Source organism: Schistocerca piceifrons, chromosome 1 (assembly GCF_021461385.2).
Source record: "Schistocerca piceifrons isolate TAMUIC-IGC-003096 chromosome 1, iqSchPice1.1, whole genome shotgun sequence".
Taxonomy (NCBI): Eukaryota; Metazoa; Arthropoda; class Insecta; order Orthoptera; family Acrididae; genus Schistocerca; species Schistocerca piceifrons.
Window position 1 is genome coordinate 1,062,954,770 of NC_060138.1, and position 20,754 is coordinate 1,062,975,523.

The window sequence follows — 20,754 nt, forward strand, 5'->3', positions numbered from 1 at the left end:
GTGACTAGGAATGTACTGTTAAGTTCACAATGACAGTACTATAAATAATAGTAATTTTACAAACTCTGCATTGCTGTCAAGGATACAGAAAGAATTTTTTTCATTCTCATGCAAATACCTGTGATTGTTTGCTGCCATACATATGGTATGAAACAAGATTTCCCAGATATTAAAAAAAAAAATACTAAAAGATACCTTATTACCTATTCCATGTACAATGTATCAGAATATTTTGATTCAGCATGTACATTCCAATTAACAGTAATATTCATATAAAGAGATTTTAACTTTTCCAGTAGACAGATAGCTAATAACATACTCTGAGTCAGTAAAATTACAGACATGGTCATCTCAAAATAGTAAATATAAACACAGCATAGTAGCTTAAGAGCCAGAGCAGCCCCCCACCCCTGACCCCCCTTCTCCATTGTAGCTGATACTATGCCAGTACATGTAATATCCTGATTTATAATGCTATTAAAAAGAAAAAGAGAATAATGAAGAATGAATATATTTCTTCTTCCCACTTTTCCTAGTGTCACTGCCTCAGCAGTTAGTGGCGACAGTGTTAACATTGATATTTCCTTGCCACTGGAAACTACTGAGTCACTAGCAAATCTCTGGTTTTGAAATCCTATTGAGCAGGCATCATGATGTCAAATTCTTCCTTAGTGTATTTGAAGTAACTGGATTGGAAACTGTTTCCGTAAAGTCAAAGTTCATATGCTTTGTATAAGGACAGGTTCCATGTACCTGGCTATGTTGCAGTGTGGTTCGTGCCACAACTGGCTGCTGACTTCTTGGCTTTAGTACACACTGGTGTGGGTGATTTTCCTCTGTTGCCATGCTCCCCCCGCCTTCCAGGTCACCAGCTCTCACAATGCCAACAACACTGCAAAAACTGCAGGAAAGAGTCATTGCTACTATGACGGACATTGACGGAAACATGCTAGTGAACACTTGGATGGAACTGGATTACAGTCTGGTTGTGTGCCAGCTGACAAGGCACACACATCTAACATTTGTAGATTGTACCAGAAAGTTGATGAGCGTATCCATCTTTTCATGTTCCACCCATTTTTGTAGGTCATATACTTGTAAAAAAAACAGTGCTTTGAAACCTAATGAATCAATCACACTAACCTGATATTATGTACATAAAATACTATCTTTGTCATATTATCATTATGTAGCTAGGATACCCTATTTGTGAACTGAATGAATTCATGAACTGCATATACCTAATGAAGCAGCAATCCTTAAGTGCTGTAAGTCATTTTGAATATACTGTTTGTTCCAAGATCTTTGCTTGAATTGCAGTTTTCTGTTGGCCCAACATACAAGGAATTTTAGAAACATTAACACTTGTTCTAATGAGGAATGGGTCCAAGCAGTAGTTTTATTATTGAATGTAGCCATTCCACATATGGCTGTAAGAAATATTTAATATGACTGCAGTTTTGATAACTTGGTATTGTAAGCATCGTGGGATATTACAGCTTGACTACAATGTTAATTTGTGACATGCTTGAACACAGTTCAGGTAGCTGGGCACTATGATCCAGCATATCACAACTTCGCATTATAGAGTGCGCTTTAACATCCCACATTGTTTGACAGTAGCAAAATGTCAAAACTGTAATAACAATAAATATTTCTAACAGCCATACACAGAATGATTTGAGTCAATAAATACTTATGTGTCAAATTTTGGTGTGTTTCATTGGGCACTCTCATTGCAAGATACATTTCTGTATAAATAATTTCCTCTACTGGGCACATCATGTCATTTTTTTCTCCTCTCAGCAGTAGGGTATCTTAACATGTTGTAATTATTACTTTTTGTACAACCCCAGTTATCAGTCACCATGTGGGCATCAACAAATTAATATTTTTATTGTCTTTTTTCTTGTTAAGATTCTACTTTCAGTATCCAGTCATTCTAGCTGGGTACAAGCTTGAGTTCTGAGCTGATGAAACAGAGTCCAAGGGCAGTACTGAATCCAGACTAAGGTAGTTTGTTATCTAGTTAGTGTTCCATAGATCATCTGAATGGTTTTCTTTTATCAGAATTAAGTGGAACAAGTCAGTACACAGGATACTTATACATGACTATCTTAGTACTTGGCACTGCATATATTTCAGTTCTATTAGTCCCTCTCCTCCTTCCCCTTCTCTCTGTCCATCTCCTCCCTCCTCCACCCCCTTCTCTGTCAATCTCCTTCTCCCCCATCTCTCTGTTCACATCCTCCACACCCCCGCTCTTTGTCCATCTCCTCCCATTCTCTTCCTCTGTCCATCTCCTGCTACCCTCGTAACTCCTGAACTATGTGTCATAGAATGATACAATTCTACAGATACATTCAACAGGGTTTGTAGATATTGTCTGCTAAATGTGTTGTGAATAGATTTAGCAACAAAGAAGCAATAAATGTAAATGTCATGTTGTCTTGCCTGATGTGACAGTTTTACTGCATGAACAATGAAAATGTAGAAAGAGATATACTTTTTCCGTTTCATAATATTGTGGAGGTCGTCAGTGAGAAAAAAGTTTCATAAAGCTCTGAAATTACACATAAAGTTTGTTGCAAGACACTAAATTCTCTTATTCTCAAATACTTGATAGTGTGCATAATAGCTACACATTACGCAAATTTTACATTATATAACAAATATTGCAGAAGTATGGATCAAACACAGTGAACATTGTATAAATTTTATATAAATTACTTTGAATCGTATCATGTAATACATGTTGTTGTTGTTGTTGTTGTTGTTGTGTTCTTCAGTCCTGAGACTGGTTTGATGCAGCTCTCCATGCTACTCTATCCTGTGCAAGCTTCTTCATCTCCCAGTACCTGCTGCAACCTACATCTTTCTGAATCTGTTTAGTGTATTCGTCTCTTGATTCCCTCTACGATTTTTACCCTCCACACTGCCCTCCAATACTAAACTGGTGATCCCTTGATGCCTCAGAATATGCCCCACTAACTGATCCCGTGTCCTAGTCAAGTTGTGCCACAAATTTCTCTTCTCTCCAATTCTATTCAATACCTCCTCATTAGTTATGTGATCTACACATCTAATCTTCAGCATTCTTCTGTAGCACCACATTTCGAAAGCTTCTTGTATAAACTATTTATCGTTGACGTTTCACTTCCATACGTCGCTACAATCCATACAAATACTTTCAGAAACGACTTCCTGACACTTAAATCTATACTCGATTTTAACAAACTTCTCTTCTTCAGAAACGCTTTCCTTGCCATTAACAGTCTACATTTTATATCCTCTCTACTTCGAACATCATCAGTTATTTTGCTCCCCAAATAGCAAAACTCCTTTACTACTTTAAGTGTCTCATTTCCTAATCTAATTCCTGCAGCATCACCCGATTTAATTTGACTACATTCCATTATCCTTGTTTTGCTTCTGTTGATGTTCATCCTATATCCTCCTTTCAAGCCACTGTCCATTCTGTTCAGCTGTTCTTCCAACTCCTTTGCTGTCTCTGACAGAATTACAACATCATCGGCGAACCTCAAAATTTTTATTTCTTCTCCTTAGATTTTAATTCCTACTCCAAATTTTTCTTTTGTTTCCTTTACTGACAGATTGAATAACATCGGGGATAGGCTACAATCCTGTCTCACTCCTTCCCTTTCATGGCCCTCGACTCTTATAACTGCCATCTGGTTGCTGTACAAATTGTAAATAGCCAAATAGCCTTTTGCTCCCTTTATTTTACCCCTGCCACCTACAGAATTTGAAAGAGAGTATTCCAGTCAACATTGTCAAAAGCTTCCTCTAAGTCTACAAATGCTAGAAACATAGGTTTGCCTTTCCTTAATCTATTTTCTAAGATAAGTCATAGGGTCAGTATTGCCTCACGTGTTCCCATATTTCTACAGAATCCAAACTGATCTTCTCCGAGGTTGGCTTCTACCAGTTTTTCCATTCGTCTGTAAAGAATTCGTGTTAGTATTTTGCGGCCGTGGCTTATTAAACTGACAGTTTGGTAATCTTCACATCTGTCAACACGTGCTTTCTTTGGGATTGGAATTATTATATTCTTCTTGGAGTCTGAGGGTATTTCGCCTGTCTCATACATCTTGCTCACTAGATGGTAGAGTTTTGTCAGGGCTGGCTCTCCCAAGGCTATCATTATTTCTAATGGAATGTTGTGTACTCCCGGGGCTTTGTTTCGACTTAAGTCTTTCAGTGCTCTGTCAAACTCTTCACGTAGTATCATATCGCTCATTTCACCTTCATCTACATTCTCTTCCATTTCTATAATATTGTCCTCAAGAACATTGCCCTTGCATGGACCCTCTATATACTCCTTCTACCTTTCTGCTTTCCCTTCTTTGCTTAGAACTGGGTTTCCATCTCTTGATATTCATGGAAGTGGTTCTCTTTCCTCCAAAGGTCTCTTTAATTTTTCTGTAGGCAGTATCTATCCTCCCCGTAGTGATATGTCCCCTTACATCCTTACATTTGTCCTCTAGCCATCCCTGCTTAGCCATTTTGCACTTCCTGTCGATCTCATTTTTGAGATGTTTGTATTCCTTTTTGCCTGCTTCATTTACTGCGTTTTTATATTTTCTCCTTTCATCAATTAAATTCAATATCTCTTCTGTTACCAAAGGATTTCTACTAGCCCTCATCTTTTTACCTACTTGATCCTCTGCTACCTTCACTATTTCGTCTCTCAAAGCTACCCATTCTTCTTCTACTGTGTTTCATTCCCCCATTCTTGTCAATAATTCTCTAATGCTCTCCCTGAAGCTGTCTACAACCTCTGGTTCTTTCAGTTGATCCAGGTTCCATCTCCTCGAATTCCCAACTTTTTGCAGTTTCTTCAGTTTTAATCTACAGTTCATAACCAATAGATTGTGGTCAGAGTCCACATCTGCCCCTGGAAATGTCTTACAGTCTAAAGCCTGGTTCCTGAATCTCTGTCTTACCATTATATAATCTATCTGAGACATTCCAGTATCTCCAGGCTTCTTCCATGTATTCAACCTTCTTCATTCCTTAATCCCATTCCATATTCACCTACTACATTTCCTTCTCTTCCTTTTCCTACTATCGAGTTCCAGTCACCCATGACAATTAGATTTTTGTCTCCCTTCACTATTTGAATAATTTCTTTCATCTCATTACACATTTCATCAATCTCTTTGTCATCTGCGGAGCTAGTTGGCGTATAAACTTGTACTACTATGGTAGGTTGGGGCTTCGTATCTATCTTGGCCACAATAATGCGTTCACTATGCTGTTTGTAGTAGCTTACCCGCATTCCTGATTTCCTATTCATTATTAAACCTACTCCTGCATTACCCCTATTTGATTTTGTGTTTATAACCCTGTAGTCACCTGACCAGAAGTCTTGTTCCTCCTGCCACCGAACTTCACTAATTCCCACTATATCCAACTGTAACCTATCCATTTCCCTTTTTAAAATTTTCTAACCTATCTGGCCGATTAAGAGATCTGACATTCCACACGCCGACCTTTAGAACGCCAATTTTCTTTCTCCTGATAACAACATCCCCACCCGGAGGTCCAAATGGGGGACTATTTTACCTCCGGAATATTTTACCCAAGAGGACGCCATCATAATTTAATCATACAGTAAAGCTGCATGCCCTCGGGAAAAATTACGGCTGTAGTTTTCCCTTGTTTTCAGCCATTCGCAGTACCAGCACAGCAAGGCCGTTTTGGTTGGTGTTACAAGGCCATGTCAGTCAATCATCCAGACTGTTACTCCTACAACTACTGAAAAAGCTGCAGCCCCTCTTCAGGAATTACACATTTGTCAGGCCTCTCAACAGATACCACTCCATTGTGGTTGCACCTACGGTATGGCTATCTGTATCGCTGAGGCATGCAAGCCTCCCCACCAACGGCAAGGTCCATGGTTCATGGGGAGAATGCAGTACATATCAACCCCCCCCCCCCCCCCGTCCCCCTCCCCCCCCCCCCCTCGAACCATGGACCTTGCCGTTGGTGGGGAGGCTTCTGTGCCTCAGCGATACAGATGGCCGTACCGTAGATGCAACCACAATGGAGGGATATCTGTTGTCTGTTGAGAGGCCAGACAAACGCGTGGTTCCTGAAGAGGGGCAGCAGCCTTTTCAGTTGTTGCAGGGGCAACAGCCTGGGTGATTGACTGATCTGGCCTTGTAACACTAACCAAAACGGCCTTGCTGTGATGGTACTGCGAACGGCTGAAAACAAGGGGAAACTACAGCCGTAATTTTTCCGAAGTGCATGCAGCTTTACTGTATGATTAAATTATGATGGCGTCCTCTTGGGTAAAATATTCCAGAGGTAAAATAGTCCCCCATTCGGATCTCCGGGTGGGGAACTACTCAGGAGGACATCGTTATCAGGAGAAAGAAAAGTGGCGTTCTACGGATCGGAGTGTGGAATGTCAGATCCCTTAATTGGGCAGGTAGATTAGAAAATTTTAAAAGGGAAATGGATAGGTTAAAGTTACATATAGTGGGAATTAGTGAAGTTCGGTGGCAGGAGGAACAAGACTTTTGGTCAGGTGAATACAGGGTTATAAATACAAAATCAAATAGGGGTAATGCAGGAGTAGGTTTAATAATGAATAAAAAAATAGGAGAGCGGGTAAGCTACTACAAACAGCATAGTGAACGCATTATTGTGGCCAAGATAGACACAAAACCCATGCCTACTACAGTAGTACAAGTTTATATGCCAACTAGCTCTGCAGTTGATGAAGAAATTGATGAAATGTATGATGAGATAAAAGAAATTATTCAGATAGCGAAGGGAGACGAAAATTTAATAGTCACGGGTGACTGGAATTCGGTAGTAGGAAAAGGGAGAGAAGGAAACGTAGTGGGTGAATATGGATTGGGGGTAAGAAATGAAAGAGGAAGCCACCTGGTAGAATTTTGTGCAGAGCATAGCTTAATCATAGCTAACACTTGGTTCAAGAATCATGAAAGAAGGTTATATACATGAAAGAACCCTGGAGATACAAAAAGGCATCAGATAGATTATATAATGGTAAGACAGAGATTTAGGAACCAGGTTTTAAATTGTAAGACATTTCCAGGGGCAGATGTGGACACTGACCACAATCTATTGGTTATGAACTGTAGAGTAAAACTGAAGAAACTGCAAAAAGGTGGGAATTTAAGGAGATGGGACCTGGATAAACTGAAAGAACCAGAGATTGTAGAGAGTTTCAGGGAGAGCATAACGGAATAACTGACAGGAATGGGGGAAAGAAATACAGTAGAAGAAGAATGGGTAGCTTTGAGGGATGAAATAGTGAAGGCAGCAGATGACCAAGTAGGTAAAAAGACGAGAGCTGGTAGAAATCCTTGGGTAACAGAAGAAATACTGAATTTAATTGATGAAAGGAGAAAATATAAAAATGCAGTAAATGAAGCAGGTAAAAAGGAAAACAAACGTCTCAAAAATGAGATCGACAGGAAGTGCAAAATGGCTAAGCAGGGATGGCTAGAGGACTAATGTAAGGATGTAGAGTCTTATCTCACAGATAGATACTGCCTACAGGAAAATTAAAGAGACCTTTGGAGAAAAGAGAACCACTTTCATGAATATCAAGAGCTCAGATGGAAACCCAGTTCTAAGCAAAGAAGGGAAAGCAGAAATGTGGAAGGAGTATATAGAGGGTCTATACAAGGGCGATGTACTTGAGGACAATATTATGGAAATGGAAGAGGATGTAGATGGAGATGAAATGGGAGATACGATACTGCGTGAAGAGTTTGACAGAGCACTGAAAGACCTGAGTCGAAACAAGGCCCCCGGAGTAGACAACATTCCATTGGAACTACTGACGGCCTTGGGAGAGCCAGTCCTGACAAAACTCTACCATCTGGTGAGCAACATGTATGAGACAGGCAAAATACCCTCAGACTTCAAGCAGAATATAATAATTACAATCCCAAAGAAAGCACGTGTTGACAGATGTGAAAATTACCGAACTATCAGTTTAATAAGTCACGGCTGCAAAATACTAACGCGAATTCTTTACAGACGAATGGAAAAAGTGGTAGATGTTGACTTCGGGAAAGATCAGTTTGGATTCCGTAGAAATGTTGGGACACGTGAGGCAATACTGACCTTACGCCTTATCTTAGAAGAAAGATTAAGGAAAGGCAAACCTACGTTTCTAGCATTTATAGACTTAGAGAAAGCTTTTGACAATGTTGACTGGAATACTCTCTTTCAAATTCTGTAGGGGCAGGGGTAAAATACAGGGAGCGAAAGGCTATTTACAATTTGTAGCCTCTCCCTGATGTTATTCAATCAGTATATTGAGCAAGCAGTAAAGGAATGAAAAGAAAAATTTGAAGTAGGTATTAAAATCCATGGAGAAGAAATAAAAACTTTGAGGTTCGCCGATGACATTGTAATTCTGTCAGAGACAGCAAGGACCTGGAAGAGCAGTTGAACGGAATGGACAGTGTCTTGAAAGGAGGATATAAGATGAACATCAACAAAAGCAAAACGAGGATCATGGAATGTAGTCAAATTAAGTTGGGTGATGCTGAGGGAATTAGATTAGGAAATGAGACACTTAAAGTAGTAAAGGAGTTTTGCTATTTGGGGAGCAAAATAACTGATGATGGTCGAAATAGAGAGGATATAAAATGTAGACTGGCAATGGCAAGGAAAGCGTTTCTGAAGAAGAAAAATTTGTTAACATCAAGTATAGATTTAAGTGTCAGGTAGTTGTTTCTGAAAGTATTTGTATGGAGTGTAGCCATGTATGGAAGTGAAACATGGACGATAAGTGGTTTGGACAAGAAGAGAATAGAAGCTGTCAAAATGTGGTGCTACAGATGAATGCTGAAGATTACATGGGTAGATCACATAACTAGTGAGGAGGTACTGAATAGAATTGGGGGGAATAGAAATTTGTGGCACAACTTGACTAGAAGAATGGATCGGCTGGTAGGACATGTTCTGAGGCATCAAGGGATCACCAATTTAGTATTGGAGGGCAGCGTGGAGGGTAATAATAACAGAGGAAGATCAAGAAATGAATACACTAAGCAGATTCAGAAGGATGTAGGTTGCAGTAGGTACTGGGAGATGAAGAAGTTTGCAGAGGATAGAGCAGCATGTAGAGCTGCATCAAACCAGTCTTTGGACTGAAGAACACAACAACAATGACAACAGGGTTTGAACTATTGTGCTACATGTTAGACAAATGGTTATTTTTTACCTATATTAAACTTGTCTCCGAGCCAATGATAGCTTTAATAATCAGCAATAAAGGTAATTTTTCTTGGACATCACAACTCTTCACTATTGGTGATGGATTATTTATGATAAATTTTATTAGCAAATATATATGTATGTATTTGGTGAAGGTGTAGCTAAAATGCCTGACTCCTTGAAGAGGTGCCTGCAAGATGGTTGCAGGTAAACATCCCATATCATTCTCACTGCTTGCTTTTGTGCAATCAACAGTTTCTTTTTACGTGATGAGTTTCTATAGAAAATTATTCCATAATGCAAATGCATTACTGAGTGAAAATATGCAAAATATGTTAGGAGCTTAATTTGTTTGTTTGGAAGACTAGCAATTATATTAAGATCAAAAGTCTGTGAGCTTCATTATTTGATCAACTCAGTAATACACTTCTTCCAGTTCAAGTTTTCATCAAAATTTTGAGCATACTACCCTGTTTACTCACTCACACATTCATGTGCATCAACAACTGTTGGTTTTGTGTGGACATTATATTGTGGCAGTTTTAGATGGGGGGTGTTTTGAACTATGGTTGTGTGGGATAACAGTAAAGGATAGGGCTGCACTACCACTGCCAACCACAGCAAACAACTGCTGCTTAACCACTACCACACGCTTTGTGTACTCCAGATTTTTTGTGTTGCGGATTTCTCATTTTTAAAGGTTCCGAACCTCAGTCAGTAAAAACAGAACCCTTATAGGATCCTTTTGTTTTCCCTTTTTCCTGCCTGTCCACCTGACAACACACCTTGCTGTAAGGAACGGATTGAAGTATCAAGTTGAAATTTATATCACATAGTAAAGTCTATGGTCCCTCAGCGCTGTAAAAGATTTAAGCTTCTAAGTCAATCTAATCAAAAGATACGGCCATTTATGTCACACACTTCGATATTTGCAAACTCACTGATCAAAATGTATAGGATACTTCCCATTGACCTAGAATCATGAAATTTGATGCAAGGTTTTTCAATACAAATAAAGGGTAAAAGTCCAAAATTGTTCATCTGTGACTGCATCACATAAAAAATGTTTTTTACCATTTGTTGTCTATCTACAAAGACCCCTTTTTCTTGGGAACTGGTAGAGGTATAAAATAGAAATTTATGTAAACTATCAAGGCCCCTCAGCAGTGTAAGTAACTTAAGCTTCAAAGCCAATGCAGTCAAAAGTTATGGCCACATAAGTTACGTACTTTGATACTCGCAAACTCATTTGCCAAAAGTCGAACATCGCTGACACTGTAGCTGAGCATATGTGGACAGTGTGCTGGGTGCCCTCCGTAATAACAAAAGCTGCATGAATTATTCAGTGATAAACTTGAAGGGATGTCATGTGATGTCTGCCCAGACCAAATTCTGACAACAATAACAGGGAAATAAAAAACAACAAAGAGATTGCAAAAAAACAGGGAAAGTGGGAGAAAATCTTGGCCAGACCATGGATTTTTCAGTCTTAATTTTAACCCAGCCTTCACCTTTCAACAGTGCGAGGAGCCACCAGGAACAACACGTGATTTGGATTCCACATCAAACTGCAGGTCCACTTTCCCCAGTTGCGTAATTGGGTTAGGTTAGGGTCACACAAGTTGCAAAATTGGCATCCAATAAAAATACTTGCATGAGACCACTGAGCTACATGAAATTATCTGCATACGTAATTAAGTTTGTACACCTAGAGTGCAAGTCCTATTTGCAATCATACATGATGTCTTTTTTTGAGTGAACAGAGTACTCATGGTGCATAGAACATTTCGAGTGCAACACTAACCACACAAGAGATGAACATTGATCCCAATGACTGTTATGTCAGTTCTGCTTTTGTAGATGCACAGAATGTGTGTATAAGCTGGCAGCTATGTGAGATGGAGGCCAGAATTGTTCCCCTGCACTGCTCCTCCCCCTCAGGCAGTCTAAGTTCATGTAATATGCCGACTGCCATGACATACCTCCATGTAATATGACTCATTTGTTGTACAGAACTTAATATAGTGAGTTTTCTCAAAATTTAGGGAGAGTCAGTTAAAGAACCACTTGATCATTTTCTGTTACTTTATCTCTGATGTAGTTAATTACAACACCAACATCATCTACAAAAACTACCACTTCTGCTTGATAAATGTTAAGTGGAAGGTCATTCTCACACATATATGGAATAGGAATGGACTCAAATTTGAACCCATGGGACTCCCATTGTGATTTCTCCCCAGTCACTAAAATTTATCCTCTTACAACATTTTTTTAATTATTCCATGCAACATTTTGCATTCTGTTTGTTAAGTATGATTCAAACCAGTTGTTTGTAAAGCCATCAAACCTATAAAACTTCTACGCTATCTAATGCATTCAAAAGAAAACAAAAAAAATACTAACTGGGGTACTTTATTATATAAGCCATATAATGTTTAGGGACTGAATGTATAAATAGCATCCTCTATCAAGCAGTTGTTCTGGAATCCAAATTGTGATGTGCTAAGTAAAGTAAATTTGTTCATACTAAAGCGATTATTATTTGGGTCTTGTAAAGGTTCTACCAGACTTGAGTATGGAAGCTTTATATAGAGAATATGCTTTGTTACAAAATGAACCTGGTCATGTGCCTAGTATGAACACTTTCCAAATGTTAAAGTATTTATAACTGCATAGGCTTCCATGGCCATAGTCAATTGCCTTAAAAGTTTTCTGAGTATCATACCACATCATAAAGTAAATAAACTATACTGGAGAAACCAACGTTTCAGCATCGGTTAATGTGGCCTTCTTCTGGGGCTACTAATGACTGATCATTTGTTTCTCCAGCACAGTTTTTATTTCATTATGATATGGTATCATACTCATATAGTTGAAAATTGGAAAATATCACTTTAAAATATCAACAGTGCAAGTCATATTACTCTGTTTTATTGTCACTTTAGCATGTAACACACTTCCCAAACAATGCCTAAGCTCATCCAATATCACATTAACAATTATTCTTGTTTCACATTCACACTGAAGTAACCACTCCTATGCTGCATTTCCACATTGATTAAACACTTAATCATTTATTTGAGAAGCCTTTTCATTTTTGTTCTATCATCTACATGTTTCTCCACGAAAATTACTGATCCACAAACACATTACTGTTTCAACCATAAAGCTCACAACTAACATCATGAGCTTTTCCATGAAATGACTGGATTACTCAAACACTTTTCTCCTATGAACCAGATGTACAACTTTATACAACTTTCCAATCTTAATTATACTTTCTACCAATTTCTACATATTGCTTATCTGTGTTGTGGCTGTGCATGACTGCTCCTTGTAGGAGCTCAACAATGAATCTTCTGCACACACCAACATGGCATGTGACCGCTACTACAATGCTCCCTGGAGAAAAGGCATGATCAACTTCAAAAGTTCCAGAAACCAGTGATAAGTACAGAGTACAATTTCAGTACATTACAATCACTCTTCAGAATTCTGTTTTATTCCATAAACACGACAGAAACTTTTATTTTGGGAACTTTATGATCCTATTAATTTTGGTGGATGATGTTGGCGCTTCTTCTAGTTGCTTAAACTTTTGTGGAAGGACATTTTTGATATATTCTCTTGCTTCTTCAACTGAACCACTTATCAGTAGAAAGCCTCAGTGCTTTGTATGAGCATGCCTCATACCTTCAAGATGCTGTTCTGTTCATTTCCGTTAATTGCACACCCTGATCAGTCAGTCCAGTAACAATTGGATACATATTAACTGTTTCAGCCTGAGCCCTGTCTATAAGAATTTTATCAGTCAAGGTAATGATACATTGCTCTACACAAGTAGGAAAATGCACTACTCAAATCAGACTGAACCAGCCAAATAATGATTCCAATTCATTTCTCCTGTCAGAATCTTTTAAGAAATCTACATGGAAATCTCCACAAGCTACTAACTGATCCATCTTGCCTGACAGACAGCTCAGCAATGAATCTGTGTGCAATAACAACTCACAAGCACATGCTTCTGGGTTCTGATCTGCACAGAAACTGCTTTTTCCAGTGTTTTTAACTCTATGTCCAATTTTTACATATGTTGCAACTCCCTTTTTCCATAATAAATGAAAAGCACCAGTTCGCTTTTGTTCCGTTTTCCATGTTAACCCTGCATAAAAACGATACTATTCAGTAATCCCTGACATTCATCTTCTCTATCACTGTCATTACACAGTGTTGAGAGAAGCACAGGACACCTGTCACTTCAGAATTTTCCACATTTCTAGATACACAAGAAGCTCACCTACCTCTAAGATGCAGCATAGCCCAGCATCCTTTGAATAACCAATCAGGAGGCATGGAGGAGAGGTCAAGCGACTGCCTTCTGCATCTGTCTGGAGAGAGATATAAATGAATTTCATTCTCTTGTACATTAGCTCAGCTACCAGGCAGATGGTTCAAAGCACTGGCACTCTCCTATTTAGCATACTCTCCGCAGCAGATGGCTCTGACCATATGCCATTGCTCTCATGTTACTTGTGTCTGCCTCAGTCTCTTTCCATTATTCCACATTCACTCTGAAATATTACTATTCCTTTCTAGTATCTTTTAATTTTTGCCCACCCACCTCTATTGGCCATTTCAATTGGCATATGGTATAACTACATGCTTCCTTGTGGAGGGAGGAGGGGAGATGCTACTGTAAACCCTAATTTGCAATAAATATGGACTTTTTAGTATATGGCTTATACTAGTGGTAGCAAATATCTATTTACAGAATCTCAGCTAGAATATCTAATGTGCTGTTTTTAACATATTCTATTACATTGTTGTATTATTTTATTAACATCTTTTTTAATTTGGTGTCCAAGGCTGTAATTATGATGCAAGTAAAAATTATTATTATTATTATTCAAAGGATTTCCAATTTTCCATGTATCCCCTTGATCAAACATTACAAACTGACAAACCAAAAGTCAGTTCTTAAGTTTTATCTGTTCCTTTGCCCATAAGTACTGCTACAGATATATGGATTTGCAGCCTCTAAAACTTGTTCATTTTTGGGAAAATGATGGATCAGTTTTGACATCTTGTAAATCTTATGAGTTAAACATGGAAGTAGGCACAGATAAAAAAGTTAGCTTTTGCATTCAGAGATTCATTCATCTGAAATATGAAAGGAGGAACTTGGAGAAAAAAGGCAGGAGTTTGTGAACACACTATGCAGAACTATAAAGGGATAAGACAGGAGTGCAATAAGTAGTTAAATGCTAGTAGAAGACAAGATTTGGAATCCCAAAAAGTTAATTAAGAGTGGCAATCAACAAACCAGAAATACAGTAACAGCAGACTGAATCTGGAAGCATAGATTACACAAAATTAAGCGTCTACAGAAAAAAGGAAAGCAGAAAAAATGATGGAGGAAAAAAAGTCAAAGGACACAAAAGACAACAATATAAACAGTAAAGAAGTTGAAATGGAAAGAAAATGTCAGAAACAGGAAGGAGGAATATGAGGAGAGAAAAGGAAGTAGGCAACAACTAAAGTGATTTGTGTAACCTGAGGCCTGTTACGTGATTAGAACAAAGTGCATGGTGTGTAACAAGTTCCCAAAATATTCTCATATTCTGCTAAGGATAGTCTATCTCCTGTATCTGCTGCTCTCTTGTATCATAGTTTCATTTTAGACACATTTCTCTTTATAGAAATTAAGTTTCCCTCTATCATTTCTTCTAAAACCCATTTCATAGTCTTCTAAATCAATGTGAACACATATCTTATGTACAATAAAATCTTCTTGTATTTCTTTGCCACGGCAGTCTCCATAATAACTGCGAAATTTTTTAGGACCTATACTCTCCTTCCCACTTCTGGTGAAATGCTGGTGTCTGTTCTACTTGGGAAGCAACATGTGCATGCTGTCTAGCAGTTACCAATTAAATCCAGAATGTTACCATTCCAATCATACTGCTTCCAATACACTGTTGCCAAGCTGCACTGAGGATAAAACATCTACCATGTTCATGAGATTTGAAGTCATACTTATTTTGAATGGCTCCTTAATAATACTGTTTCAGGAACCACTCTCTGAATAGATAAGATGTCTTCTTGAAATCAGATTTGTCTTTCCTCAATTAAGTTGTGCTCAGCCAGTGCCAATTTACTTACCTGATCAAGTCTTACATTCAGTGCAATATACAGAGACATAGTGCTATCTCTGTCCCCTGTAAAACTTGCTGCATTTGTAAGGAATGCAATAGATCTCAAATGTTTGAACCTTAGAGTATCTTTCACACTGTACAAAAGATCTGTTAATTTTACAGATGGTTCTTGTGGAGTAGGAAGAACAGTTAGACAGAGCCTATTCCAGCATGTGGTAGGTATGCAATTCTCTGGTCTCTTTTTTTTACTCTTGCCTTAATGTCTCAATGCTCTGAGTCTTCTTAGTGACTTCCCGTCTATATCTGTTTGAGGAAAACATCTTTTTCCAGACAATCCAGCTCCATCTAAAGGTTGTCCTCATTATGCATATTCCTCGTTCTGCATATCAGAAATTGTTTACATGAAAATCAATGCCCTGGAGAATGTCATCTCATTGTTGGCAAATATACTTCCTTATAAGTAAATTTTCTGTGTATCCCAAGTCCCAAAGTGGCAGCAGGTTTCTTCTGCATGTGGGCATCCAGAAAAGATTGGCAATTGTTCTTCTTCAACTCCATAGTGAATGTGATGTTTTTATGAATGCACAGTATTTAGATGGTTGACGAATTTGTCAAGATTCTCCCTAAAAAGTTCACATATCGTTAACATAGTGTCTATGCATCTGGTGAAATGCTTTGGTGCGCATGACACTCACTTTAGTGTGATTTCTTCAGTTTACTTTACTTCGCTTTTTTGTGTCTGGAGCTGTCAATTTTTTTGCCTAGTGCTGGGCTAGGTCACAAGCTTCAGGTTTGCTTAGCCAGAGCTGGTCTAGAGAGCAATGTACAGGACAATTTTGGCATGTTAGATGATGTTCCATGTTTAGTATTTCAGTCACACTTATTATCAGGTTCTAATAGACTCCACACTATCTCGATTTTAGTCTTTTTAATCCGTAAAGGTTGATGTGTAGTGAATGGTGCTCATCAAATGTCGTTTTGAATTGCCCAGTATGTTCACGCAATTTGTGACTGCTGAAACCTGAAGCTTGGTAGGTCTTTTCCAGTGGAGTGGGTCTCATGCTTCCTGTAACTAGCCTAGAGATTTCATGAAGGCTTATGTTGATCTACTTTGCATGTGCCGATCTAGACCAGACAGGACACGAGTACTCAACTGTGGAAAAGCAAAGAGCCAAAGTGGTAGTTTTAAGCACAATAGATTTGGCACCCTACTTACTACCAGTTAACTTTCAAAGGATATTGATCCTTGCAGCTACCTTACTTCAGGTTTTTCGCAGTGATGTTTGTGTGTGAGGGACCTGTCAAGAGTCACTCCAAGATATGTCAGCTGGTCTGTGTGCTCAAGGGTAGACCCATTCAGTCAATGTGCAGCTTTTTATTTGCTAGGCTTGGGTGCAGGTGAAAAGTGCAAACTTTTGTTTTTAGTTCAATTTGGTTTGAGAGAGTTGTCATCATAATATGTTGACATGGGTACTAGGGTATTCTCCTAAACTTTACATCTACTTCCTCAAAGGTTCTTCCTTGCTCTATGATACCCAATCATCAGTATAGAGAAAATGTCTTATATATTTGGGTACTGGCTGATTATTTGTGTGCATGTTGAACACGATTGGGGGCTAGAACACTTCCCTGAGCAAGGCCACTTTTCTACATTCTCCAGAGACTTCTGTTGCCTACTAGGGTGACATAGAATTGTCAGTTCTGCAACAAGGATTCTATAATTTTTACTAACAGGCTTCTCCAAATTTCTCAATATATTAAGTTCACCATGGCAGGTAATACAGGTGAGCGAGCCAATTTTGAGCCCCATGAACTTGCTTATAGTCATTCCAACATGAAGGAAGTATGTCATCATTAAGCAGTGACTTGAGGAAGTTTAACATATGATGTTAAAATTGTTGCTTCAATAAAGACAAAGTTTCTTGTGGATGAACCCTGGTGAAGTGTGAAATGACATCAAAACTGCCCAGTAAGCTATTGTGATATGAATTTATTGTTCTTAGGATGTCCACAAACTGTGATGAATGTATGTCTGTTGTAACTGCTGCATTATTTATCTAACTTTTTTTCATGAATGTTAACAAATTGTTTTACTCTTACAAGTATATGGAAATATAATGAGCTCCTATTGGAAGGCTTAGTGAATACTGAACAAAATAAATTTGACCGCTTGTTCCAGAGACTGAAATTCCTGACAACTCCATGGCGAGATCAGCAGAGGATGGCAGTCAATGGCATACAGAGTGATCCTACACAAGTAAGGCTCACATCAAGCCCTGTTGCTGAAAATGTCTAAGTAAGTAGAGCAGTTTCATACAATATAGAAAAAATGGCCACTAATCATAGTTTATACATAATGTACATTAAAAATGGCTTCTTAAATATTTATCACTGAATTTATGTGATGTTACTACAGTCTTAAATACTGAAATTGCTCCAACATGACCATTAAAGTAGACCCTAGTTTACAGGTTATACGTATAATGTCCATGATCTATAAAAGATACTGATTATTTCCAGTAGTGTCATAAGCAAACAACACAAAACTGACCAATATCTTTGGAAGTTATATGAAAAATACTGTATTTCACTTTCACTGCATTCATGTAAATGTTACAACCCTCAACTAAAACTCATTTAACATGCTCTAATGCACTTTTACATCTAAAATCTGTGATCTGTCATAGCTTTGAATACTTCTGTTACTGGCTTCCAGTCGTTTGCATAACATTTTATTTGAGTCAGAACTTTGAGGAAATTTAGTATGTTGAAATCAGCATTCATTCAAATCAAATATGCTATCAATCAGATTATCTCATATCTCATATTCAACAATATAGCAAGGTTGTTAGCAGTGTATTAAAGACACTTACAAAAGAGTACTTTTGTCTTTTATCTAGTTCTTACAAGTATAATAAACCCATAAATGGTTGTGATGTCCAGTAGTTTATCTCCCATACATAATGCTGTAAACATTTTGTGGTGTAAAGTTTATAGCAAAATAAGTATTATATAATTGCCAGATTTACACTATCTTGCCAGTTAGTAAAAATGTAGCCAGTAACTATTGATAGTTATAGAGACTCAATAAAGATCTGAGAACCAAAGATAGTCAAACAGTGAGTACTTTGTAGAAAAACAATTTATCTGCTGTAATTAAATATATTGGTGTGGAAAGATCTTTAAATATGAGTGTAACAAAGGAAAATATTATGTGTGTACTAACCAGTATAAAAATAAATGTGATGTACAAACTTTAGGTCTTGCCAAACAGTTAGGTAACTTTAAAACAGTAGCATAATAGAGATTGGAAGATGATATTTTAGTGCACAATATACCATTGCTGTTAGTAGGTATAATTTTAGAAACAAAAATGACACCACAGTATTATAATCAAGTTACTGTAAGTGTGCTGTTATTGTAGTTGTACAGAATGTAAAAGGCTAATTTTTTAACAAAATGTAAACAGTGTGTGTTTTCATGTAAAATAACATAGAGTGACAAAATAAATGCTAATTTTTTATAACAAAAAATGCCTGTGCAGTTCAAAAATAGCCAGAACAGCCATTGGATATTTTTGAATGTGTTTACTTGCAACACTTGTTCTCAAATTTGATACAGTTTATTATGGTGCAATGGAAGAAATTAATATGTACATAGTTTGTATAAATATGTACAAGAAAAGGAAATATGTAAAGCAAACATTAGATGTTGTTGTGAAGTTGGTAGTTAAATGCTGTAGAATAGATTATCAACCAAAAGAGACTGTAATACCAGCAGGATTAACTTATTTGATATCTCAAATGCTTGTAAGGCAAGTAGTAGTTATATTTTTTGCAATGATGTGGCTATACTATTAGTTAAGAAGTTATAAGTACAATATTTTTATTTAGACTGATGTTTTACATGCAGTATTTTACAATGGAATTGCTCGGAGAAACAGGTATTTTGAGAAATACCCATCACACCATACAACCAATAGTATAGAAACAATATATGTAATAGATAAAGCTGTACAGGGAGCAATAAATTGTACAAAAAGATGTTACAGTGTGTAAAATTTGTTTAATGAGCTTTTAACGTTCTATTAGTTGGCATTTTTCTGTGAATAGTATTCAATAAATTATTGGAAGATGTAACATGTTTTGTAAATAAAGAAAAAATACAAATTAATGTTCCACATATTTTTTGTCACTCTGGTTCACTGCTGGAAGTACAGGGTGTAATAATTATCTGCTGTCTATGATTTTTAATCATTTACACAGGCACAATGTAAAACACTAATGTACTACCATTCCATTCATTGTTGATGGAGAATCAACATTCAACTACCTATGTTGAAAAATAAATGTCATGATCACTTTTATTGTTGTTAATTTTTAATTATTGCTTATGTTTTTAGTAACAAGTATGTGAAACTTTTTATTAACAAACAATAAAAAAGATTTATTTAAAGAAATTTTTACCATGACCTTCTCATTTTTTACTTATATTATTTAACATCCTGACCCACTGCACATATGGGCACTTCTTAAAAGTGTTCTGGTGTCATAACTTGCGGTACTTCCAACAGTGCTGTGAAGTGAAAAATGTGGAGCCATAACTAATACTGGTAATGGCTGACATGACATATCTGCATCTAACTACATACCCAGCAAAACCACTGTAAAGAGCATGCAAGGAAGTACTTACCATTTTATGTATTTAATGATCACTAAAAAGAGCATGGCAGGATGCAGACCAGATGGACTTCCTACAAAGAAGTGGTGGGGGCCAACTAAAGAACACATAGGAATGAGAGACGTGGGATACTGTGTTGAGGGAGGAAATCTACCAACACAGAAACACATGTTGGCAAATCATTTGAAAACATATAACTTGATGTTGACGATGGTGGTGATGATGCTGACTGATCACATTGTGGTAGTTCTCATTGTTTTAAATAAAACAACTGCTTGAAATGGATCATCTACCATCTACAAGATGGGTCATCTAAAAAAAAAAAAAATGGATTTAACAATGTAAGAACAAGATAAACTGCTTCCTACTGTAAAGACTACATGTTAAGTTGCAGAGAGGCACAGCTAAAAGACACTTACACATCAGATTTTGGTCACAGCCTTCACCAGAAAGAGAAACACACACACACATTCATTCATTCACACCAGCAAGCACACCTCACGCACAAATGACCATCGCCTCCAGCAGTTTGGAGCAGAATGCAGCTGTCACACAGAATGGAAGCAGCAATCTGGATGGGTGGGGAAGGGGGAGGGATAGTGATGTACAGGCATGGCGAGAGAAGAACAGCTTCTGGCAGAGTATGCAGGGACTAGAAAGCCAACAGGTGCAGTGTCTG

General features: G+C 37.6%; 1 protein-coding gene across 1 annotated transcript in view; it reads left to right on the top strand.

The window, feature by feature from the left end:
* LOC124777598 (sodium-dependent dopamine transporter) overlaps nucleotides 1-19,748 on the top strand; it is a 360,017-nt gene extending 340,269 nt beyond the window's left edge. Inside the window, exons 14-15 of the mRNA XM_047253064.1 lie at nucleotides 17,575-17,691; nucleotides 17,919-19,748. Of these exons, the coding sequence (XP_047109020.1) occupies nucleotides 17,575-17,691 (117 nt within the window). The 3' untranslated portion in view covers nucleotides 17,919-19,748. The remainder of the gene's footprint in view (nucleotides 1-17,574; nucleotides 17,692-17,918) is intronic.
* The last annotated feature ends 1,006 nt before the right edge of the window (nucleotides 19,749-20,754 follow it).